The sequence below is a fragment of the Lutjanus erythropterus genome, chromosome 11, assembly GCF_056507025.1.
Source record: "Lutjanus erythropterus isolate fLutEry1 chromosome 11, fLutEry1.hap2, whole genome shotgun sequence".
In the NCBI taxonomy this organism is placed as follows: Eukaryota; Metazoa; Chordata; class Actinopteri; order Lutjaniformes; family Lutjanidae; genus Lutjanus; species Lutjanus erythropterus.
Window position 1 is genome coordinate 40177501 of NC_139327.1, and position 26264 is coordinate 40203764.

A 26264-nucleotide genomic window follows, 5' to 3' on the forward strand; every position below is an offset into this window, starting at 1 on the left:
TGTGGATAAAACCAGTTCACCTCAAGTTCATACTGGTTTAAACATGTTACAGCCAGATTAAACCAGTTTTAAAACTAATTAAAAACACTTAAAACTCATTTTAATTCAGTTAATCACTGGTTGAAACCATCCTGAGTTAATATTTAAAGAAAAGTTCACGTCTTTAGGATTTTAGGTAATTTTTTATTTGATTTCAATTTCCAAAATAATAACTTTGAAGGTCAGCAGGAAGCCAAAACTAAAAATCATGTCATGTGAAGTGTTTTAAGATGTTTGAAATAAATTTATTCATAATTTTTCTGACCTCAGTGATGCTCAGATAATCTCTGAAAGTCAAACCGGTCGAGAGGAGATTTTTACTGGGAGCTCAGAGACATTAAATTGGGACTTACTCTGCCTCCAGCTGGGCCACTGGACATTTATACTGGGCAGTACTAAACAGGCAGATGTCTGCATACTGACGCACTGCAGAGAGACGGAGAGAAGAAAGATTTAACATTTATAACCTCATATCAGGATAAAAAGTTAGCAGAGTCACGTCAGGTTTCCAAATGCAGTGAAAAATTTAACCGAGCATCCAGAAAATGGTCAAAATGAATGAATGTTTGTTTCCATCACAACAAGATAACATCATTAAGAGGTTACAGTCTCCTCATTGTTTCACACAAATCCGATGTGTTCAGCTCTTCACAGGAAGTGACGAGTGACGTTAAAGACAAGATTCATTGAGGTCATCATTTATTCACCAAGTCACTTTCTGTTTTTATCCATACAACCACTTTTACACCTCAAACAAAACTGTTTGTTTTGACCTTGTCTGTCCGTTCAGGCAGCCTGAGCATGAATGGTCCAGTTAGATTTTCAAAATAAAAGCTTAGACAGTAGCACTTTTTCACCACCAGGTGGATACAAAGAGCAACATGTGGATAAAAATCACACTTAATCAGGTTCTTCAGTCCACTCTGACTTCTACAAACTACATCTAACAGCATTAATACTTGTCAAGAGGTTTTAATGAGACACATTTAATCATTCTGTCTGTTGGAAAAGTAATCCACATTTATGTTTCTGATATTAAAGTCCATCAACAAGAGATGAGAGAAAAACGAAGACACAGAGAAAAGGAGATGGGCAGACAGACGTACCGGAGATCTTGACTCTCTTGACGGTCTTGGTCGAGTTGTTGGTGACGTGAACGTTGACGCTGATGGGCTCTCCGTGGTAATACAGCTACTCACAATGCATCATGGGGAAAAAAAAAGATATGTATTAGCATTGTTACAAGCAGGATGTGTTCATTTAAAACAGAACATCTGAGTTAATCTGAGGCTACATCCACACCACTACGTTTCAGTTATAAAATTTGTACGTTTTGCTACTTTTCCACCTCGAGTACACACTACTCTGGTGCTTTAGGACACTGATTTCAGTTTTAAAACTTCAGGGCTGTGATTCAGTCTGGATGGGCAGAAACAGAGACCTTTGATACGATGATGCAGACATACAGGTGCACTTCCTGTGGCGAAGGTGAACAACAGACCAACAACTGAGCTACAGTTCTGCATCATTCTTGGACTTAACATCACAATCATTTTTAAAATGACATTTGAAAATTAAAACACAGTGGTGTGACTGTAGCCTGAACCGCCTGTGATTAAGTCAGAAAAACTAGAAGGCTGGTTGATGTGTGTGATTTACTCACACAGTGGTGAAAGAAGTACTTGAGTAAAACTATCAGAAAAATACTCCATTACAAGAAAAAGTCTTGCAACCAAAATACTACGTTACTCATCAACAGCTTCATGTATCTGCAGCAAAATGTTTTCTGTGACTGATGTTTGACATTTACTCAAGTACTGTACTTGTGTAAATGTTTGATTTTGTGACACAGCAGGCAGGTGTGTGTGTGTGTGTGTGTGTGTGTGTGTGTGTGTGTGTGTGTGTGTGTGTGTGTGTGTGTGTGTGTACCTCCTTGTCCAGAGAGGCCTCCAGATGTAGGGATCTGTCAGACATCAGGAAGCTGCGGGTCGTCTCCACCATCGGCTGAGGACCTGGTTTCTCTGGAGCGTACTGAACCTTCCTGATCACCAGACGCACCGAGTTCCTGCAGACAGTAAACAGTGAAGTTCAACCTGTCTGACTCTGAAACACGGTAATGCTAGGTAATACAACTTATATATAAAATAACTTGTTTTTTTGTTTGGTTTTCTTTAGGATACAGTACACAATATATACCTCAGTATAACCATGTTCTGTAAAATAACTTACAAAAAAAACCCAAATATAATATTTTTGACCAAATGACTTAATTACAACAATATTTTAAGGATGACTATTAGTGCTTACACAAAATAAACACAAAAAATGCACACAATTTGCAGCCCTCCTGTTATTTTGTGAAATCACCAACAGTCACACCTATAAAACTGGTTCAGTATTAACATTGAGGGATTCTGTCAGTGATAATAAAACAAACTTAATTTTAATGCTGCAACTATTGTTTATTTTCATTGTCCATTAAATTGATGATTATTTTCTCAAATTAAATCAATCATTTATAATTATCATTAATGAATCATGTCACTTGAAAAAAAGGTCCAAGTATGTTTTTCAAGTCTTTCCTGTAATGATCATTTTCATTATCAATTAATCTGTCAATCATTTTCTTGGTTAATCGATTAGTTGTTTGGTCTATAAAATCACGTTAGGTTTTTTTTTTAGCCCAGGCTGAGCTCATGGTCACTGTGAGAGAAAAAAAAAAAAAAAAAAAAAAAAAAGGTGTGATCATGGAACCCTTTAAAACAGCTTTATAAAGCTCCTCATCCTCCCTGCAGGTCTGAACTCACCTCTTATGAATCTTCTCTTCTATCGACTTGGCACAGAAAGCTCTGATCTCAAAGTCGACACCGCAGGCCTGGAGAGGAGAGGAGAGGAGAGGAGAGGAGAGGAGAGGAGAGGAGGAGAGAGGAGAGAGGAGAGAGGAGAGAGGAGAGAGGAGGGGAGAGGAGAGGAGAGGAGAGGAGAGGAGAGGAGAGGAGAGGAGAGAGGAGAGAGGAGAGGAGAGGAGAGGAGAGGAGAGGAGAGGAGAGGAGAGGAGAGGAGAGAGGAGAGAGGAGAGAGGAGAGAGGAGAGAGGAGAGAGGAGAGAGGAGAGAGGAGAGAGGAGAGGAGAGGAGAGGAGAGGAGAGGAGAGGAGAGGAGAGGAGAGGAGAGGAGAGGAGAGAGGAGAGAGGAGAGAGGAGAGAGGAGAGAGGAGAGGGGAGAGGAGAGGAGAGGAGAGGAGAGGAGAGGAGAGGAGAGGAGAGGAGAGGAGAGGAGAGGAGAGGAGAGAGGGGAGAGGGGAGAGGGGAGAGAGGAGAGGAGAGGAGAGGAGAGGAGAGGAGAGGAGAGGAGAGGAGAGGAGAGGAGAGGAGAGAGGAGAGAGGAGAGAGGAGAGAGGAGAGGAGATCAACACCGAAGCTGCTTACTGTTAAACTCTTATATTTAAACCTGCTGATATCTGACTTGTGCTGCAGAAACACTCAGAGTCAGTGTTTCTGTTCAGCTGCAGTTCTCACAGTTCAGCACAGACACAAACACACTTAAATGAATCTCCTGTATGTCTGAAAAACACTGCTCTTCAGTTACTTTACTTTTTAAATCATCTTTATATCCTTTAAAAAAGTCTTTAAAAAAGTCTTCAGAGTTTTAAGGGACAGTTCACCCCAAAACCAGAAAAAAACATATTTTTGCTCTGGTCTGTGATGCTGTTTATTCATCTAGAGCAGTCATTCCCAAACACTGGGCAACCAAATAAATGAAAAAAAAAAACAAAAAACTATGGAACGGTCACTATGGAAGAATTTCTGAAAAAATAAGATTTCTATGTGCAGTAAAGCAGTTAAAATGTGTGTAGTTTTACTGATGAGAGGAAGAAACAACAGCCTGTTAGTTCAGCTTTAAATGCACTTACGTCATTTACATAATCCCAGAATGTATAAGATTATAGGTCTGCAAAACTTTTTTTAACTTTTAAAATTAAGAGTTTCATTCAAAAGTCAAAAATCTGTTACTGTAAGTTGCTTTAAAGGTTTGTTTTTCTTGATGAGAGGAAATAAAAATAATCAGATGATGCAGCAGTAAAAATTATAAAGGTTGAAAAGATTTATTCATAACTGATGGGCCTTTTGCCTTTAATGATATGACAGGAAAGGAAGCAGAGAGAGAGGAGACTACATGCAGCGAATGAGCCGCAGGCGGGAGTCAAACTGGCGGCCGCTGCAGAGGACAGACAGCCTCAGTATACGGGACACTAGCTCCACCAACTGAGCTACACGGGCGCAGCAGTTCACAGTAATGTGAATACAGACATATACTGAATCATCTGACGGAGAAGTGAGTGCATGTCAGCGGTGTGTGTGTGTGTGTGTGTGTGTGTGTGTGTGTTACCTTCCCAGTGTCCTCTGGGCCAGGCTGTAAAGTGACTGAACATGGGAGGTTCTGAGGAATCTGAATCAGCAGAGAGAGAAAAAAAAAACAAAAAACAGTTCCACTTGTTAGTTTCTGAATCACAAACACAGTTTGTTTGTGTGAGTTTGTTAAAGTCAGAGTTCATTCAGCAGGCTGAACTTTCCTCTTAAGTCATGTTTTCTGCCACATTATCTGAAGTCACAAAGCCTCTCACAGAGCTCCGACCTTTAACTCCCACTGAAACTCCCTCCAGTCATTTGGTAAAACCATATTAAGCTACATGCTGTTTGTTAGGCGTCATAAGTTTGCTCTCACTTCGGCCGTTCAGGCTGATCTGGGCTGGATTCCTGGTTCAGTAAGACGAACATGTGAAGAAGGAATCGTTTGCTTTATATGTCAGAAACAGGATCCATAAGAGGTAAATCAAACTATTCTCCTTGGTCTAAAGAAATTCACAATATTTTTGAGGAAGCTGAATTACAAGATATGTATAATAATAATAATCATACAGCATGAATTCAATTAGAACTAGAGATGTTCCTGGCAACTCATTTTTCTGTCCATCCAAGGTAATATTTAATTTAGACTAGTCTAACAGTGAGAAAACATTCAGAAAGTGGTTAAAGTTGAGCACAATAACTTTAAATATTGTCTGAAAAAAATACTACATGTATTAAAGGGATAGTTCACCCAAAAATGAAAATTCAGTCATTATCTACTCACTGTCATGCTGATTGAAGGTCTTGTTTTGCAAGGTTTTGCAAAATCTCCCAAACAATGGAAGTGAATGGTGACCAGTTTTCAAATATGGAATAAAAACATAAAATGCCTCCATACTACTCGTCTGCTGATGTTTTTAGTCTGTTGTTTTTTTTGCAAAACAAAATGAAGATAATGACTGCATTTTCATTTTTGGTGAACTCTCTGTAGACTCACAGTCTACAATCCACAAATCATATTAGAAATTATGTCATGCATTATGAACACTGCACATTATCATTTACACTGTAGACTGGGTGAATACTCTTTTCTGATTGGCCAGCATGTGTGCATTAAAACCGTTTGATGCACAGGTAGTTTGGCTCAAGTTTAATCACCGTTCTAAATTCATCCACTACCCAACTTGTTACCACACAGCCTCCACAGCTGTCAAAGTTCACAGCACTTCCTAACTGGAGGTGATGTGAATGAGCAAACAGCTGATTGGTTCAGTTTTCCTGAGCAAGTTAAGTCCTAACCTTCTCCGTGTGTCAGTGAGGCTAAAAAAGGCTGAAAAATGTCTCAGACAAATTTCACCTTCACCTCCAACCTGCTTTATCTGATTAAAATCGATGTGACGTCCTTGATGTTTGTGTTTCCCCTCATCAAAGCGGTCAAAGGCAAACAAGAGACTAATTAACTAATGAGGTTGAGAAGAATCGGCACCTTTTATATGATCCACAGCAGCCTTTTTACAGGAATATCCTCAAAAAGGACGGGGTTTGGACAGACAGTTCTGCACTTTGATGAAATAAAAACAGCACAAACTGAAAGCTGGTATTGATCCTGACACAAGAATTGATTTTCAAAAATGAGACAAGTAATAAGTATCAGTATTTCGTATCAGTATTTTGGGATTGATCCGCCCACCCTGAGGGGAAACACAGATAAAGATCCTGAAGAGAAAAGCTGCAGTCATGTTGGAATCAGCAGTGACTCACAGTGAAGTAGAAGGGGTGTGCATGCTGGCCGAGTTTCTTCAGCAGCCTCTCCTGCAGCCGGCTGTTGGGTTTCCGCTCCTCAGGTACCGGAGGGAAGGCCTGAGAGACAGACAGAGACAGACAGAGACAGACAGACAGAGAGAGACAGAGACAGAGAGACAGACAGAGACAGAGAGACAGACAGAGACAGACAGAGACAGACAGAGACAGACAGAGACAGACAGAGGCAGGCAGATATTCAGTTCAGATATCTTGGTAAGTCATCAGGATTCCCCTCAGTGTCTCTCAGACAGATTTAACAGTCTTATAAACATTCTGACATTCCTGAGCAGCGTCTGTCCCCAGCTCTCACCTGGAAGGTGGAGATGTAGAGATCCTTCCTGAAGGACAGACCCAGCACATCCAGGTCCTCACGGCCGTAACGAAATGCACAGGTCAGTGTGACGAAGACTACAGGAAGGAGGAAGAGGAGAAGTTAGTGGTTCAGAATGTTATGTTTAGGAAAATTATTGTTCTGCTTCACGTTTATTTTCTTTACTGACTTTGTAACTCATTGCAGGACTCTAACTGATGATTATTTGGTTTATTTTATTTTTCTATTCTACAGGCCCTGGTGCAAGCATTTACTCTTTATGAACTTTGTTTATTACTCTGCTATTTTTACTGTTTCTCTGGAACAAGAATTTACTTTGTGATTAATAAAGTTTTATCTTATGGTGCATTGAATGGAGCACAAATGTGCCATCTCTTAAAAACTGGTTGGATTGAATAATTAGAAAAACATTATGAGAGATGTTATTTAAACAAAGCAAGAAAAATTAGAAATATACAAGAAACATGAAGTAAACAAATCCTATTGAATTCACCTGTACAGCTAATAGATATGTGTTGATGTTGGCTAATGAATTATTAGACAGTATAAATATATTATTTTAAGAATGAAACAAAAGAATTGTTGTTGCATAATTCTCATCAATCATTTGTTTGTTTGTCTTTATGCAGGTGTATTTTTGCGAATTTTAGTTGATTAAATTATTCCAAAATAAAAAACAACAGACTGTTTCTGCCTGATCTGACACAACTACAAAAGTTATCAAACTATGAATGAAAAAAATGGAGGAACAGCAAGAAATTGATAATAAAGTCAAATTAAATCATGCAGAGAAAGACTCTGTACTGAACTGGTAACAGGGTTTGATTGAATCATTTCAAATGTCGGATTTGGACTCTTAAGTCATTTGTTTGCTGGGAAATCTTTGACAAAACATTGTCATAAAAATATATATTTTAAATCAAACATTTTTATACATATATAATCATCAGTTTTAGATTTTGAAGAATTTTAACACATTTCTTAATTGTTTGAAGTTGTGCATTCTCGTCTGGCACAAGGCTGATTTCCAACACAGAGCAAGTTTAAAAACTAAAGCAATCCAAAACATTTCATAAATTACATATATTTCATATCTATAAAAAAGAAAAAGAAAAAATAGAATTAGAGTGTTGTTATGAAGCATTTTTAATTTTTTTGCACGATTTGATTTGACCCAGTTAACAAAACAATGGTTCATGAATGTAAACTAAATAAAACGCTGATTTTTCAGTATGGTGCACTTAACGTTAACTTTAAGTGAAGTGGTTGTTGCTTTGCTGCAGGTCACAGAATCTGATGGGTCACACCATACAGCGTAACACCAGCTGAGCACTCATCCTTCTCAAGTTCTCAAAAACAACACAGAACACAAAGGACATCAGGTATGTGAGCACAGACGCTGTTAATCCCTCTTTTGTCGTGAGTGTCCGCACATCGGAAACTTTGAAGTCCAACTGAAATTAAACTGGCAGCAGAACTTAACGAATCCAAGTATTTTGACAACTTGGAACCAGCTGTTGGACCCTGTCCCAGACCTTCCACTGACCCTTAGTGTAAAAAAAAAAAAAAAAAAAAAAAAAAACTTTGATGTTGAGGAGGAAGCTGTCCTACCTTTCCTGTCCTTCAGATACTCGGGGTCGACGAGGATCACTCCATCTGTCAGCAGGAAGGAAGAGGACAAACAAACCACAGAGTCATCATCACTTAACTGTTAACACTTAACTACAGACTTCTACCTGCCGAGGTTCTTTAACACACCTGGAAGTGACATGTTCATTCATTCATTCATTAACTGACCACATTACAGCAGCCTGTTCTACATGCTGCCACATTTACAGAATGATTCCTGTAGAATGATTTAAGCTACTAAATATTATTATTATATTATTAAATATTGAATGAAATTTTGTCACTAATTTGCAAGCAAACACTGTATTTCCAAACCCTTTTCCAGGACTTTCACAACTTTATAATCCCTGTGGGGGTTGGGGGGGGGGGGCGTACAACTGTCCAGATGTGCTGACTTACCTACTGGGTCCACGTGGTCCAGGTGATCCACAAAGTCTCTCTTTCCCAGGTAAACTGTCACCTGCACAGACCAATCACAGCGCCAAATTTTATTCATTTATTTTCTCCTGTTTTTTTGTAATGAGGAAAAAGTGACAAACATTTTGTCATGACCACTCAGAACAACATATGGAAGATTAGAGCCCAATGAATTAATCAGCAGTTTTATCATCAGCGGATATCAAATCATAAAAAATAATAAAATCAGCAAGGTCACACAGTATTTACACTAATATAAATGTTGCTATAACCAGTGTTTCTATTGAAATATCCCATTTGAGCAGTCTGGAGTGACTGAAGATACTAACAAAACCTAATAACATTTACACCTCATTACTGGCAAAATTAAGGAACTTCTCAGATCTTTTTAAGGAAGAGCAGATACACAGTGAGTGAGTTTAAGCATCAGACCTGCTGGCTGACTTTCCAATAGATTTTGACATTTGGACTTTACACTCTGGAGTTTTTGGAAATGTCTGATCACACAAGTCAGAAACAAAAAAAAAAATAATAATAATATGTGAAAAAAAAAAAAAAAGTCTACACAGCATTTTAATTAAATGTTGACTTTGACTTTAAATGTCAGTGTTATAAACAAATATAAAAACTATTCAGCTCTGACATAAAGTAATTTAAACGAGCTCTACCTCCAACAGCTTTAACATTAAAATTATGCTTACTTTTATTTAACAGTATTTTAACAGAACTTTTTTTTTTCTACAGTTGATTAAAACATGAGTTCTTCTGTCTCTGCATGATGAGTACGTTCAACTTTGACATTTTAAGCACATTTTTCTGATAATATTTCTGTACTTTAACTTGTAATGAAAGCGTTTTTTTCACTGTGGATTTACTACTCTTATTTGATAAGATCTGAGAACTTTACATTTCAGCAGTTTCCGGTTGTTGCAGAATAAATAAACCGCCTGACTCACCTTACAGTTGGGGCTCGACTTCTTGAAAACTCTGAGAAGTTTGGAAAGAGGAAGAAGAGGGAGGAAGAAACAGAAGACACTGATGTCAGTCATTTATTTATTGGTTTAATTTGTCAACAAATAAACAATGATGAGAAAACTTTTAAACTGTTGATTCAAGTGAAAACATCAGGTGAAGTGATGGTGAATTTCTAGCATTCAGTCAAAATAATGTGAGGAAATGTCTCAGTTTCAAACGGGCCACTGTTTATTTCAACACAGCAGGAAACTGAGGAGGGAAGTGGTTTGAGAGAAAAACTCCATCTATATGTCCTGGGTTATTATGGGATGTCACCACACAGCTTTAATGGGGGCAGGTGGAGGGTCCCAAAAACCCCCGACACCTGTTTAGGTGGTTTTACTTAAAAATCACTCAGAGCATGCAGTAGATTAAAGATGTCTTTTCCTGTGTGATATTGAATCATGTGAAGCTGTAAATGCCTGTCGTGTCCCTGCAGCTCTGACTCAGACACATCACTGAAACTTTGAATAACTAAATGTTCCACTGTGAGTTAAAAACAACTTGTTGCCAGCTGTTTTCAACTCCTGATTTTACACAGAAATGACCCTTTAAATTCATTTAAATTTACGCAGCAGTTTCAGATATCTGCTGCAACAATTAATGTTTGTTTTTATTTTTACTTCACATTTTTTTATCTACCATCAAAACTGTCTTTTTTTTTTTTTTTATAATTTTCCATTTATACTTTTAATAGCTACATTTCTAATATACAGTCTTTGGTCACTTTATTTGGTACACCTGCTTGTTAATGCTAATACCTCTTGATCAGCCAGTCTCTGCCTATAGCATGCAGATGTGGTTAATGGTTAACGCGTTAAAACACAGAAGTCACAAACTAACAGACAGTCAGACACAGAGCTGCACAATATATCGTTTGAGCATCGTCATCGCAATGTACATGTGCACAATAGTCACATCGCAGGTCCTGCAATGTAGGAGGCAAACGAAATAAATGTGTTCTCATCTAATTTCAAGGGTACCTGACACACACTGCGTGCAGCGATCCACCAATCACAATCGTTCTTAATCAGTTTGCCAAAGCAGACCACGCCCCTGCATATGGAGTGAGTCACAAGATCAGCGCAGGTTAACTGTCCACAAGATGGCAGCAGTAACATAAAGTGCTATTCAAGTCATCTGGTGAAAATACCAGTATTTTTTCATATCGCAATATATATCGCAAAAATCGCAATGTCAGTTTTTTCCAATATCGTGCAGCCCTAGTCAGACAGCCTTTTCCAATGAGAAACTCCAGTTATATAGGCCAAATATCACTCTGTTGCTCAACTCCACTGACAAAATCAGTCATTTTAGTTCACAGAACACAGGAGCTGCTGCTGCCTCGATTGCTTGACTTTGGTGAATCTGAGCTAACTTTTTAAAAGTCACACAATAACACAAATGAACAAAGAGATCGAGGCAGCGGCAGTCCAGGAACTCCTGTGTTCTGTGAGGTAAAATTGTTGATTTTGTCAAAGGAGGTTGGTTGGTTTGGAGCAAACAATATAACAGCTTCATTTCCCCATCAGAAAGGGCTTTCTGAAAAGATCTCTCTCTGTGAGAATCCTTTCCATAAAGTTATCAGACGCTTACAACAACAACCTGAACTTGTTGGTGGCAAAACAAGCAGTTCCAGAGGACAGACGCCAGGGCTGAACGATATGCAAAAAATCTTGGCATAATTATTGGTGCTTTCAAAAAATATTTACACAAAGAGACCAGTTATCACCAGTAGTGTGGATACAATGACTATGTGAGTTAAAGCAAACAATAGAACAGGTAGAAGAGTCTGGTAAATTCAGAAAATGACATCACTTAACTGCAATGCAGCCTTTAAAACCAGGAAAAGACAACACCTAAGCCATATCATGATATAACGATATGCAAAATGTATCATGATACTTAGTCTCATATCACAATACAATATAAATATTGATATACTGCCCAGCACTAAAGAGAAATATGGCTGCAAATCATTTATGCAAAATGTGATGGACAGCAGGGTACAGAGCCAGAGAGAGGGGAGAGCAGGTAACATGTAGCATCACTGTTCCTCCACACCCCACTTCCTCTATAGTCAAGTTCAATTCAAAACCACAGCACTCTTCACATGAAACAGAGCAGCAGATCATCTTACAGCAACAATGCATTTTAAACAGTTTTAAAGTTTGTTCACAAATTCTCATGTAGGCTACAATATCTCAGATGAGATGCTAACACCACTGTAATGTTCCCTTCTCTCTGTGTCTCCTGTTACTTCAAGAACTATACTGTTGACCATGTATCAAAATAACTATCAAATTGTCTCAGTCAGTGAGATGCACACCCCCAATATTTTGCAACCCATTTTTACGTTTTTATTTAAATTTTTGTTTTCTTATCTATCCAAGAGAATGACAGATGATCGATCAATTACTGGACAAATCTCTCCTCATTCTAACCCCTCCAGCACCTGTTCATTCTGCTACATGACAAAGGTCTGCTGACAATCAGAACACCACAGAAAACCACAGAGAGACTCCTGTTTAACGTCAGTCTATTTATGCCATTGTTTATTCTTCTAAGTTCACCTGGTTGGTGCGGATGTCATTCAGTAACACATACAGAAGGTTTTGATCACTGCAATAAGCTTTGTCATTAACAGCACGGCTCTCCTGCTGTCGTAAAGACAGAATCAGGGGTGACTACTGTTGCTCCAGTTTACACATCTTCTGTGTATGTCACAAGAGGTTAAATGTTAAAGTACAAATCAGAAAGACTTTAATAATAATCCTAATCTCAATACTGATCAAAATAATCAGGATTATCTCTTCAGTGTGCTCAGCTTCATCAGAAAGGCATAAAAAGAGTCAGAGTGTGAAATGGTCACTTCCTCCAACAGCCACAACACATCAACAGGAAGTAACACATACAGCAGTTACTCCTCCTCTTCACATCTCCGGTCTGAAGGTGAAGTGGTTAAACATCAACCAAGACATTCAGGAGAAAACATGTGAGCTGTGCTGCCGAACCAGAGCTGGAAACATGTGAACTGTTTACAGCAGAGCTGCTCCAGCTGACGGCTGCTTCCTGTCGCTGATGCTGATCCTTTCCACGCCACAGTTATATTTAGATCACTTCAAAGCACAAATTAAAACTGATTTACAAGTTTTTGTGGCTCCAGTTTTGGCACTGAAGGCTTGTTTATCTCTGTGGTGTTTTTAGCTACATAAAAAAGACAAAAACAGTCAGTGTGTGTAGTGAGCTGCAGGACTCAGAGATACACAACAAATAATTCTCAAACAGCATCCTCTTTAGAAAGACGTCATTTAAGAAGTGGTTTTGGTTCATTTTCATTACTGATGAATTTAGATTATTTTCCTGATCGGTTAGTCTGTAAAACACCAAACAACAGTAAGAGATGTAGGGCTGCAACTAACAATTATTTCCATTGTCAATTCAAATAATTATGTCCTCAATTAATTGAGTCATTTGGATTATAAATTGTCAGATAATGATGAAAAATATCAACCAGTGTTTCCAAAAGCCCAAGATGCCAACCTCAAATATCTCATTATTCCTACAACCCAACAATATTAAGCTTGTTTGTCAGAAGGACTCAAGAAACCAGAAAAAAATTCACATTGAAGAAGCTTGACTTTTCTTAAAAATTACTCCAACCAATAAATTGTCAAAATATTTGGATACACAGATGCACCGAATGCAGTTTTCTTAGCTGATTTTTGATTTTTTTAAGGGTCTGACCTGCCAATTCCAATTTCCAGTCTTTCTAAGAGCTATAACAGACAGAACAAAGAAACCTTTTTGTAACATTTCTTTTATGTAAAATAATTTAAAAAATATTGTAATAAAACGCTGACTAAAAACTTTTAATGTACCCATTTGGCAGCACCACTGCCTCTGAGGCTCACTAGAAGGTTTTCTGAGGACCTCCAACGGGACGTAGCCTAGTCTGTTTCTGATCTCTAGCTGAGCATCAGATGTTTATCTCTGCAGACAAACTGCCTCCATTAGATCCACTCCCCCCTCCGTGAGCGTGATGTCAGGTTGAGTCGGCTGCCGTGGGAATATGCTCTGTAAGAAAACAGCCGGCTGCATGTAAACACTCTTTAATGTTCGGCTGGCTGCTTCCAAAAATTTCCAGCCGGATAAACGTGTCTCACCGGTGAGCAGCGACAGATCCACCTGCAGCGGGACGGTCTGCAGGGACGGCTCAGATAAACAGACTGAGGAGAGTCCCATCCCCCTGTGACAGACAGCAGACTGCAGTACCTGAACGTGACGTGAAACTTCATGCCTGGACAAGAATGGAGCGTCTTCTATCTGATGGGATCATTTCATTATCTGCTTTACATTCAGCTCTGTGTGGTGATGAATATGTTCTGTGTGTGGTGAGGAGCTGTTTTTCAGATTCTTTATTTATTCATTCCTTTCTTCTTCAGATGCTTTGAAAAGTTTGGGTTTTAGTGGTGACATTTATTGTCCCACAGTGACATAAAAGTGGTTTCGGAAAATGTTCCAGAGGAAACAAACACTTGGATTTTTGTTGGCATGAAAATTTTAAAGATTTTAAAGATTTTAAAGTCCATCACTTGCTTGCTATAATTAGCTGTGATCTCTGATGTTGAAACACCTCTACAGTGTTCAATTCTGATGTTATTACAGCGTACTCACCACAATTTAGGGTTGGGTACCTAACTCAGTACTGTTAAGGATACTGACAAGGGCTGGGTGTCAGTACGTGATACCTTTAATGGATCAACATTTGCATTTGATCCTTTTTGCATCCAGACCATGGCTAGTTGTATGGCGCTGCATGCAGCTATTGACCACAAGTGTTCTTTGATTTCATGACATGTGATTGGCCCACTACCGCAGCAGCTACAACCCTCAGGCTCTGTTCAGACCTGGTATTAACATGCATCCTGGGTGATCCGGTCAAAAATGGACATACAGGTCTGAACGCAATCAGGATGCATTTCAGATTCGATCGCTGACCTGCAGCGGACGTGAACACACAAGTAACCCCATCTGAAAAATCACACTATTTTGTGGGTAGGGTTGGGCGGCCAGAGCCTGTTGTTGAGCCAGTTTCAAAATTGTGATTCATAAGGAAATCAGCATCAAATGAAAAACATTAAGTTGTTTCTTTCCTTGAAAAAAAAAACATTGCGATGGTCTGAAGAGCAGACAGGAGAGAGGGACACTTTTATTCTCTTTCTGTTCGGTCCACTAATGTCTTTGTTCCTCATCTGTGATGTTAAAACTAGATTTACACAATCCGAAAAAGTCAAAGGGTGCATCATCCTGATCATAGTTCATTTATAAAATCGTAGTGCCCCATGGAGTGTCTCTGGAGCTCAAAGCAGAGACCAAAGTAGCCCATGAGATGGATCCTTTATTAAATATAAATGGTGGAGACTGTCTGTAAACTACAGTTGGATCAAAGGACAGGAAGTGTCCTCTGATCACTGAGGAAGCCGTCCTTCCTCTGGGTCAGAGTTCAGTCAGCTGCTCAGAGAAACCTCAACAGTTTGATGCTGATTCAGGTGTTTCAACACCAAACTAACCTAAATTACACGGCTACTCATTAGCCAAACGATGAGCAGCAGAGTGAACTTTGAACACTTCATTTTATGAGTCTGAGCTGATGGAACTTCCTCATGTTCATTGGGCTGGTTCCTCACTACACTTCCTCTGCATGCACGCACACACACACACACACACACACTCCAGTGTGTTAAGCTGTTGCCGACAAACACTCATCTTATCTGCCTTTAAGTGGCATCATTACCAGTTAAAACATGCCGTCAGTTCACACGTCTGATGCTCCGTCTTTATATTTAAATCCAACAAAAGTGAGAAAACGGAGACTAAAACACAGAAACCCAGGACAGAACATTCAATTTCTTCATGATGTGGGTCTTATTTTGGTAGTTTTGCACTTCCTTTCTGTCCGTCCTGATAATATTTAACTGGCCAGACATGCAGACATAACGACAGAGTTAAACATAGCTTTCAGTCCACAGGGCACCAGACAGGTCTGAACAACACAGACTGAACTCCTCACAGAGCAAAAAACTGAAGCTGAATGTTCCACAAAGAAGTAATTAATAAAACATGTAGTCGCTTCATCAAAAGGTACATGTACACAACTTCTGTGTGGGGGGCCTGCTGTGATTGGTGGGACTTGCAGAAAGCTATGATGATTGGTCAAATTTGAAAAAAGTTGCAGTGATTGGACAGAATTGCAAGGTCATGCAGAATTCACAGGGATTGGTTAAATTTATGTGAACCGTTGTGATTACAACTTCCTGGAGGGACTGTAAATTCAACGATGAGTCGATTAACCCATTAGTCGATTTGATAATTGATTAGCAAAAAAAGTCAAAAACTGTATGGTTGCATCTTTTAAAATTTGCATAACTTCATGATAATGTGATATTTATTGAGGTCTGAACTAAACAAACATGCTTTCTTTCATCTGGAGAAAAAGACTTTTAGACCAGGTCATCTTTACAGCACTACATTACCTTATTATGATTCTGTGTTCTCATACATTTTTCCTTTTTCAACAAACTCATTTGGTTCTGGCTCTGTGATTTGGATATTGTGATTTTATTGCAATTAATTGTGCAGCCCTAATTCAATGTGAGGATCATGTGAGGATCTTTATCACGTGACAGTAAGCCGAGTCTCTTCTGGAATAAAACAATCAAGTTAAGTAAATGTATTTGGGCTGGGGGAACTCAGAACATTTATTTACTATTCTCAAACATTTGCACCAAGTTACCTTTGTTTGCATGAGTAGAATCAGATCGAAGCTGCCGGTTGTTTCAGTCCTCTCAGGGTTCAAACTAACACAGCCCATACTTAGTAATATGGCTTTTGTGGCATATCTGACACACAATAATATTCAGATATAATCATTTCATTCGATAGTGCTGTTATATTTAGTGCTGACAGCTACACGTCAATCAACGCTGCAGCTGTAGCTTCAGTTTTCCGATTTTCTTTGAAGCTTAAATGATTAACATCACTCCACTGATGGTTTCAGCACTATGTGAGATTGGTTGTGTAGCTGCTCTATAAAATAAAACCGTGTCTACTTGTGTCATGACAGCACTGTGTTGGAACAATAACTCCCTGTTCACAGATGTGAATTCACACAATTCAATTCATTCATCTTTATTTGACCCTTGTAAATATGCTCAAGACTCCCACTACGACTCAAAACTCAAACCACTGTCGACCTGGAGGAGTTCAGAATCGTTTAACCTTACGCAAAATGTCCTTTGACGCACCGAATGACAACTCTGACTGAGGATCAGAGCTGTTTTCTTGGCTTCAACAGTGACCTTTCATTTGGCAAGCAGTCACAAGAGTCGTCCAACTGACAGACGTCTCAAAAATTGAGGTCTGTTCTCCCTCCTGCTGATCTCCAGAAGGTCAGGCATGCTTTTATTTTGTCACATGTTCACTAATGCAATTTGCTTTGTTGACAGTTAAAAACAGGTGGAGTGCACAGACATACTGCATCTGTTTTCACAATTTTTTAAATCAAAAAGATTGTGACAATCGATTTTTATTATTTTCTGACATTTTATGGACCAAACAAGTAATCTATTAGTGGATAAATTATTGCCAGAATGATATTTTTCACCATTTTTCACCAACAACTGATCAATCAGTTGTGAATATAATGGACAGATTGATCAACAATAAATTATTTGCAGCCCTAATCTTGATTAATGATATTGCAAACATTTAAATACTTTATAAATGAGAAATAAATGCATTTAGGCTGAGTTAACAGGATATCTCATTGGTTTCATTTCCTCTCATCAGGGAAATGATATAGAATATTTTAGACAAGTGAATCAAAAGAATATAATGCAGATACTACTAAATTTCTTCCTTAGTCTTTTTATTTATCAAGCAAATACCACATTATTATGTTTTTTTCCCAGTAAATATCACATACTACAATTGCAGTTCAAATAACCATAATGTGACATTTTTTTGTTTTGTTTTTTTACCAAATTGTGCAGCCCTACTTCTCACTGGTCACCACAGTTGAGTCTAACGCATGTACTCCTGAACTGCTGCTCCACAACAAACCAGAGGCTCAGGTCTTGTTGTAGGGCTCTGCTGGCTGTTCCTGACGGGATAAGTGCATGCACAAACTCAAAAGCTGGGAGAGAGAGCCACAGGCTGCTATTCACTGTGAATGGGACCTGGTTTTGCAGCCCAGCGTCGCCCGCTGAGCTCTACAGACGTCCTGCTGCATGACACAGACAGTGGAGAAAGGCTTGATCTTATGTAAACGTCCTCTGACGCAATATGAGTGACAATGAGCCAATCATACTGGTTTTAATGCAGAAACACAATAATACACAATAACGATCAGTCGTACCCAAAAAAGGTCGGTCCAATATTATCAATGCAAAGTGAAAACATCGATCCATATGATCATCTTTAAGATATGCTTTTATTTTGAAATTCCAATGGCACATCTGTGGGACTGTTTCTGTCCAAACACACCTCGGTGTGAAACATTCAAACAGTTTTAGCACCAAGCAAATAAAGGCAAGCAGCCAAGAAAAAGACGCTTAAGATATTTAGTCCCCTCTCAGGAATAAATCAGCAGAGTTAAAAAATATCCAAAGAATTTCAAGATAAAATACTTAGTAATAGTAAATATAATAAAATCTATAAGTTGGTTAGTCCATTAAATGTTTAAAAAATGGTAAAAAAATAAAAAATGTGGATCAGTGATTCCCAAACACAAAAATATTCACATTTAAGATGCTGAAATCAGACACTCAACTTTTTAAACCCTTTTTTCTTTAAAGTTACTCATAACAATTAATCAATTATTAAAATAGTTGGTGATTAATTTAATGTGATGGAGTCATAATTGACTTGTTGTTGCAGCTCTGCAGAAAATAATCAGAAAAAGACAAATTGTTGATTGCAATTATTTAAATGACAATTAATAATCAGCTAACAGTGTCTGTCTGCTGCTTTTCTCTGAGAACAACATCATGAGGATGATAAAATGACCCCCAACAGATAAGCATATAGCTGATGCATTAAAATAAAAACATCTCTTATGGCAGCTTTAAGCTCCTACAGTGGAAAGACTGTCACATGAAATTTAGTGACGAACATGTGACAATCTGCATAAAATGGAAGAACTGTAGTAAAGTAAAACTTTGCTCTGCAGGTTTTTGGTGTGATGAACTGGTTCTGACAATCACCATCCTGTCGGAGCACAAACAGTCAGCACACAGCCTGACAGCAGAAGGTCAATATGCTGATCATATAGAATCTGTCACATTATATAACCTGTATGTTAATGTGTTTACATGTGCAGAGGGAGGATATATCAGCTGTTTCTTCAGCAGTCGTCACTGTTTGCATGATGTTTGTCTTTCCTCCTGCTCGTTTCCTCTCCTCCCAGTTTCCACCTGTTTCCTAACAGGAACTGACTGGGAGTTCAGGAAAGTTAACACCCAAGTGGGCAGAGCTGAGACTTAATGTCAGCGCCTGTAAGGGCTCGATTTTACAACCAGACGGGCATGAGCATGGACAGCTGCGGACGCCGCCGACGCCTGTTAATTCTGTTCATAATAGGGTTGCAAATAGTAATCTCTTTCCTTAATCGATCATTGGTAAAATTAACATTCAATTAATCGATTAATCATACTTACAAAATCTTAATTGTTTTGCATTTACCAAACAACTCCTCAATCGAAGTTTTATTTCCAAGGCAACATGTTCCACGTTCTCTGACGGCGTTATAAACACTCTTAGAAATAACAGTGCTAACTAGAACCATGTAGGGTTTTTGGGGTTGCCCCCATAGGAGAACCATTTTTGGGTCTTGTTGGAACTTTTTATAAAAGTTCACTTAGAACCCTTTCTAAGAGTTCTACCTAGATCTCAACATGAAGAGTTATACTAAGAACCATCCATGAAAGGTTTCACCTAGAAGCCCCTGTGAGAGGTTCTACAGGTAACTCTTTTTCTGATGCAATGGTTCCACCTAGAACCCTCTCTGGGGGTTTCAGAACCAGAAACAAGAATCAAACCATGGAGTTCTACCAATAACTTTTTTATATTTAAAGGGATTTATCACAACCAGGGGATTCTACCTAGAACCATTTTATATCATGGAACAAAGAACCCTTGACAAACCCTTGATGAAAGAGTTCTTCAAGGATTTCAACAATCCAATCCAGTCACGACAAATTTGGGTGTGAATGTCTACACAGAACCTACACATACACCCTATAATGATGAAACACTAAATATGTCTGCTTTCAGATGAGGCAGCCTGATCAATATTTCAAACCAACAGCCAATCACAGAAACAGAAATAAGAGGAAATATATTCAGTGGCATATTACTATATATATATTCAAGGCATATTTATGAAACCTGTATAACACCATATCGACTAAAACTGCAACCATTAATCAGTGAATATGTTTGATAATCAATAAATCAGTTTGAGTATTTTTTTAAGAAAAAAAAAAAGCTGAGATTCTCAGATTTCAGCTTTTTAAAATGTGAATTTTTTCTGGTTTCTTTACTCCTCTCTGACTAAACTGAATATCTTTCAGTTGTGGACAAAACAAAACATTTGAGGACGTCATCTTGGACTGTGGGAAACACTGACTGACATTTTTCAGCATTCAGGGACCAAACAACTGATTGATTAATGGAGAAAATGATCGTCAGAGAAATACCATAAAAAAAATAGGTCCATATGTCCGTGTGCTCCACGTGTTTGATTGTGACAGGATTAATGAATCAATTAATCAAAAAAATGTTTCACAGATTACTCGATAATGGAAATAATCATTAGTCGCAGCTAGACTTGCACCGATTAATCAGCAATGCTCAGAATCGGGCCGGTTTTCATGTGACCGGCCCTGACCGGTGACCGGCCGGTCAGCGTCACAAATCCGATTCTGTGCCCATCATTGTCACACACATGTTCTGCACGATGGTCATGTCATGCGCGCAACAGACAAACTGACCTTGATATCACCACCGTGCTGATTACAGCTCCACTAACTCAGACACATGCTAGCATGAAGTTGGTGTTAGCGACAGATTGCAACAGTAGGGTAAAGAGAAGACAGACAGTCTACAACGAGACAGAGCAGCTGACAATAACGTCCAACAGCCGTAAACTCTCTAGCTCTTCAGGCTAATGTTAGCAAGCTAGCAGCAGACTGCTGTTCACAGAGGGACATTTAAAATCTCACCTCCTGTTCTGGCTGAAGAATAAACAACCTGTGTTGATGTGTCTCCTCAAACATTTTCTCATCCAGACTTCTTTAACTTTGGCGTCTGTTTTTCTCACAGCAAAGTTTTACTGCAGCGAACTGTTGCACCATGTCCATCTCTGGTTTGTTTACATCTGCTTCCACAGCAGATCACGTGAAATCGTGCCCCACAAAATCACGCAAGATTCCACGATCTCGCGGGATCACGTTCACCCGATTCATAAGCTTAATATAAAACTATAAGGCAATCTGGAGGACTTTGGAGAAAATGTAATGTAATGTAATAATGTAATAGTATTTAATGAATATTTAATAGTGAGTGTTTTATTATGAAAATTCTATTTATTTTTTTTTACAAGAAAAGTTGCAAAAATGTTTGTGAATGCTGTCAATTATAATTCTTAGAAAGACTGAAAATCGGAATTGGCCAAGAAATTGGAAATCATTGCATCTCTAGTAGCATGTTCAAATCAACATTTATTTTCTTATAGTTTGTAATTGAATGTTTTTCTCCTTAACATGGCACTTTGTAGATGTTTGCCATTAATGTACAAACAATAGTCATGTGTGGTCTGTCAAATATCTTTATTCTAGGCCTACATGGCCAATAAATGTACCTGTTTTCATAAAGAAAAATGGCCTACAATTACACATTACTATAAGGCAAATATGAATGTTCCATGGCAGCCTGTTCAAATGTGCATCTTTTTTCTAGTTGTTAAGAAAAGAAAGTTCAGACCTCTGCACTTCATAGATGTAACGAAGACCTATGTGAATTTGCCTCAAGGGATATTTTTTACTTTTTTGTCTATTCCACAAATTACCCACAAATGCTATACACCAATATGTTTTATTCATGGCCCAGAGGCCAAAATGATGTCCCCAAATGTCTCATTTTGTCCACAAAGATGTTGTTTTTATTTCTTAAAAATTATGGTACAGATTTTTTTTAATCACAAAAGTCAATGTACTGTTACATCCCCAGTCACTTACGATAAGATCAGAACTGCACAGTTCATGTAACCTGTAGTTTATGAACACCTGATGGTAAGAAAGGCTCAGAGAGCAAAGACAGACTGTTTAATATTCCACCGTTCTGATCGAACCAAATCTGACAGACATCACCATAACAACAAACATTTACAGGTCTGACTCAGATTTTATACCAAAGTTCATCAGAAAACTTAACAAACAAGCCTAAACTTTGTTTTTTTTGTACACATGCAAATTGAAAAAAAAAAGTAAATAAAATAAAAACTGGGAAAAAAAATAATAGTTTCTGCCTTTCTGGATTCAAATATTGAAATTATAAGCTAATTTTGATTGATTTCCAATTTACTACTGAAATTGAGTCAACACTAATAACATGAAACACTAAACACTAAACATTTCTTTCTTATGTCCTTGTTACTTTTTGCACATTTTTTTATACTTGACAGGTGCATATTGATGTATCCTGTTCTCACATTAGCATTGTTACTATCTCTACTGTTTTTTTTATAGTATTGCCTAGTTTTTCCTAATTATTATCCCTTTTTTCTGTCCTTTACAAGTCAGCTGCTGTGAAACTGAAAATTTCTCCACAGGGTCACATAAAGAGCTACGTGATCATTTATGAGCCCTGGTATTTATGGTGCATGTCTAACATACAGTATCAGCTGTAGAATGACCAGCCCTTTGTCTCTACAACAAACATACCAGATGTAAACAGCCTCAGATTAAAGCTGAGAGTCAGCACTTTAACCTCACAGTCATCATTTTAGTAAAATCCACTGTGCAGGAGCACAGAGCAAACAAAACACTGCACTGTGGAAAAAACTGCTTCCCATCTGCAATAAACACAGAAAGCCATAAACAAGGTCTGCATCAACTTAAAAGAAAAAGAAAACACTAAGTGACAGAGATGTCATGAGAACTGATTCTTTGGTCCAAAGTCAATGACAAAATTCTGTTGACATAAATGGTATTCGTTTTTCTACAGCACCACAGGTACCAGGGATGCAATTCTTCTGGACCTGAGGTTTCAGCATATACGCTTTCAAAGGAAGAGGAAGAATGTCCACCGGCATGGAAAAACAAGATCACGCTGAAGATGGCAACAAGTCAGCGTCCAATGATAATGTCCCATCATGATTTAAAGGCCCTTCTGACTAGAGCTGCACAATTAATTGCAATATTATCAAGATTGCAATATGGCCAAGTGTAAGATCCAAATCACAGAACCAGACCAAAATCGCAATTTTAAAAAGAAAAAAAAAAAAAGGAAAAATGTGAGAAAACAGCATTATCCAGCTGCAGAGATGACCTGGGCTAAAAATCTTCAGATGTAAGAAAACATGTTTGTTTGGAACAGACTCAACAAATACCACATCAGCATGATTTTTAATAGTTATCTTCAGTAAAAGATGTCTTCATCTTTCATCTTATGTTGTTTTTGCTCTCTTGTTATTTTTGTCTTGTCACGTCTTTTACATTTCATCTTTTTACATAGTTTTCATCTTAATTATATTTTGTTATGTTGTTTTCTTCATATTATATCTTGTTGCGATTTTGCGATTTTGTTAAATTATTTTCATCTAGTTATGTTTTTGTTGTCTTGTTTAGTACTGTTACATCATTTTTGTTTTGTTACATCACTTTCTTCATATTACGTTTTATAACGTTGTTTTTGTCTAATGTTTTGTGCTAATGGATACGCCTGGGAACCGTCTCTTCTTTGTGTCATTGTTCCATTCAATTAAGGTTGAAATCTTGATGTTGGGAAGATGGCACGCAATGACGCAAAATAAAAATGAATGACTGAATGAATGATCAATGATTCACCTCAAATGCATTAAAATTAAAGTAAAGAATCTGTTTTGAAAACGTAATAAGTAGAAAGTACAGATATTTGTATTAAAATGTAGGGAGTAAAAGTAAAAAGTTGACAGAAAATAAATACTAAAGTACAGATACCTGAAAAATCTACGTAAGTACAGAAATTAAGTATTTGTACTTATTGTTACTTCATACCTCTACTTTAGCCCTCCATGACAGTAAACTGAATATCTTTAGATTGTGGTCAAAACATCTGTCATCTGTGCCTTCTGGAAACAGTGATTGACATTTTTCACCATTTGCTGACGTTTTACAGCCCAAGCAACAAATCGATTATCAAGAAAATAATCTGCAGATTAATCAACAATGAAAATAGTGGTTATTTACAGCTCCAGCATCAACAACTAAATCCCTGGTATCGTGACATCCTATTTGCAGTTACCCTGGATTGAGAACAACGACAAACACACGGAGAGGAAAACAGACACACAACAGTGCCGACATAATAACAGGGAGTATAAAAGCTGAAAATCAGGTTTGAGGATGTAACATGTTAAAGTGTGTCAACAACAGAGCATCTTCATCTGCCACAAACAAACCGAGCCAGAGGCGTCTCCACTGTTACCCTGCAGCTTCATTTGACTGTTCAACAACATGTAAAACAAGCCTGCTTCATTTACATCAGCTGACATCAGACACATCTCATAAAGAAGCCTTATAATAACATTTACCGATAATTAGCATGAGCCTGCGGTTCCCACATAGCCGAAATTAGCCTCCAGTTAGTAGCAGGCTAACCTAGATAGCCCCCGCACAAAACTCCATTCGAAAATATACTAATTTTAAACGTTCGTCGTATAGTCGAAATGGTGAAACTAACCTCCGCACATTTTATGAATCACCTAGTTTAAGTCTTCTGTTAAAATCGGCTTTGACACAATCCATCAAACAGCTCTTTAATTTAGTAAACTCTTGTGTTAAAGTACAGATTTCCACTGGTCGATCCGCCCACCACGGCCGTATTCTGCTGGAAAAGCACCGTGGGAATTCCTGTCTCCAACACTAACATGTATTTTATACTATAACAACTGCAGCTGCATGCGTTACCAATGCGTTGTGTCAAGCAGAAGGTTTGTCTGTTAATTAGATTTTCGTTCAGATGTGTGCATTAGCAGGAGATCTAGGTTTGACAGGTTTCTAAAGGGAGGCTGGGGAAGCGGCTAGCTAACCCCACCCTGCTGGGCTAACTTCGCCTCCTACGAAGCAGGTCACCGTATTAGCGGGTCGAAGCGGACCCAGAGGACCGCTCGGCGGTCTCTGGGCCGGTTTTTTTCTGATAAAGCGGGTAAATCTGCGCTGCCCGGCCGGAGAAAAACCTCCCCCGCCCAGGCCGGGCCAGCAACAGCTCGGCTAACGTTAGCAAACTGCGTGAGCACCGAAGCCAACTGCAGCTAACGGATGCTAGCTGCTAGCTGTTAGCGGCTGGATGCTAGCCGAGCCGAACCGAGCAGTCCTACCTGGTGCCCGCCTTGTCCCCCATCTCCTCGGCAGGCGGACGGCAGCAGGATCCCAACAAACTGAGCCTGAAGCGGGTGTGTGTGGACTGAAGAAGGTGTGTGTTTGTTCAGGCGGCTCCGCTCACACCTCCATCCACATCAGCTCACTGCTAACTGCTTCACTATGCTAATTTCATTTAGCGCCGCCTCGGTGCTCTGGCTTCCGCAAAGGCAGGATCTCTGCGTGTGTGTGCGCGCGCGCGTCTGTGTGTGTGTGTGTGTGTAGCGGCTGCAGATCACGTTGCGCAACGCAGGAACATGACAACAAGAGACATCATTACATGTTAAAAAGACAAAAAAATAAAAAAAATAATTAAAAAAAATCAGTGTTGATGAAGAGTGACTCAGTGCAGCTGACAGGATGATAAAGGTTCATTACAACTAAATATCATGTTATCATCAGCACCACTGCAGACCACACACACACGTTTTACATCTCTCTGTAGAACTTAGATCCGGCCTGAAAAGTTGAGCCTGAAAAGGCCCAAGCCCGACAAAATTCTGTCCGAACCCGACCTGAACCTCTCCCTTATTAGCATATTTCAGCCCGAACCCGATTACAGCCCGACATTTTTCTTAATCAGCTTCCTTCTGTGTACCAAACAGTGGCAGTAACAGGAACAAGACTTGGGGGAATTTAAACTGGCAGCAATTATTATTATTATTATTATTATTATTATTATTATTATTATTATTATTATCATCACAATTCTTCTTCTTATTATTATTATTATTATTATTATTATTATTGTTATAATTCAGGCCAAATCCCTAAAATAAGCCCATGAAATATGCGACAAATACAGCTGGACCCAACCCAAACCCATCAGGTCTCGTTGGGTTTAAGCACAGATTTCAAGCTCTAGCTGTCTATCTTAGATTATTTATATATGTATTTATTTAATACTTTTTTCCCTCAAAATGTGAGGTACAAGTGTGATATGTAAGAAATAAATAATATAAATAGCAAACAATGGAATAAATAAAATGTATAGAAAACATGA

At 38.5% G+C, this 26264-nt stretch overlaps 1 protein-coding gene across 4 annotated transcripts in view; it reads right to left on the minus strand.

Moving 5' to 3' along the window:
* Positions 1 to 25436, minus strand: part of LOC146319561 (arrestin red cell) — a 31630-nt gene extending 6194 nt beyond the window's left edge. For 2 of the 4 annotated variants that reach the window (XM_084730127.1, XM_084730126.1), the window contains exons 1-11: positions 25222 to 25436; positions 9524 to 9554; positions 8550 to 8610; positions 8133 to 8177; positions 6501 to 6598; positions 6149 to 6247; positions 4428 to 4487; positions 2847 to 2914; positions 1969 to 2104; positions 1146 to 1230; positions 393 to 465 (exon numbers count right to left, since the gene is read on the minus strand). In XM_084730127.1, the coding sequence (XP_084586253.1) occupies positions 393 to 465; positions 1146 to 1230; positions 1969 to 2104; positions 2847 to 2914; positions 4428 to 4487; positions 6149 to 6247; positions 6501 to 6598; positions 8133 to 8177; positions 8550 to 8610; positions 9524 to 9554; positions 25222 to 25244 (779 nt within the window). In that variant the 5' untranslated portion in view covers positions 25245 to 25436. The remainder of the gene's footprint in view (positions 1 to 392; positions 466 to 1145; positions 1231 to 1968; positions 2105 to 2846; positions 2915 to 4427; positions 4488 to 6148; positions 6248 to 6500; positions 6599 to 8132; positions 8178 to 8549; positions 8611 to 9523; positions 9555 to 25221) is intronic. The other 2 variants (XM_084730129.1, XM_084730128.1) reach the window with 1 other exon arrangement.
* Positions 25437 to 26264: the final 828 nt, after the last annotated feature.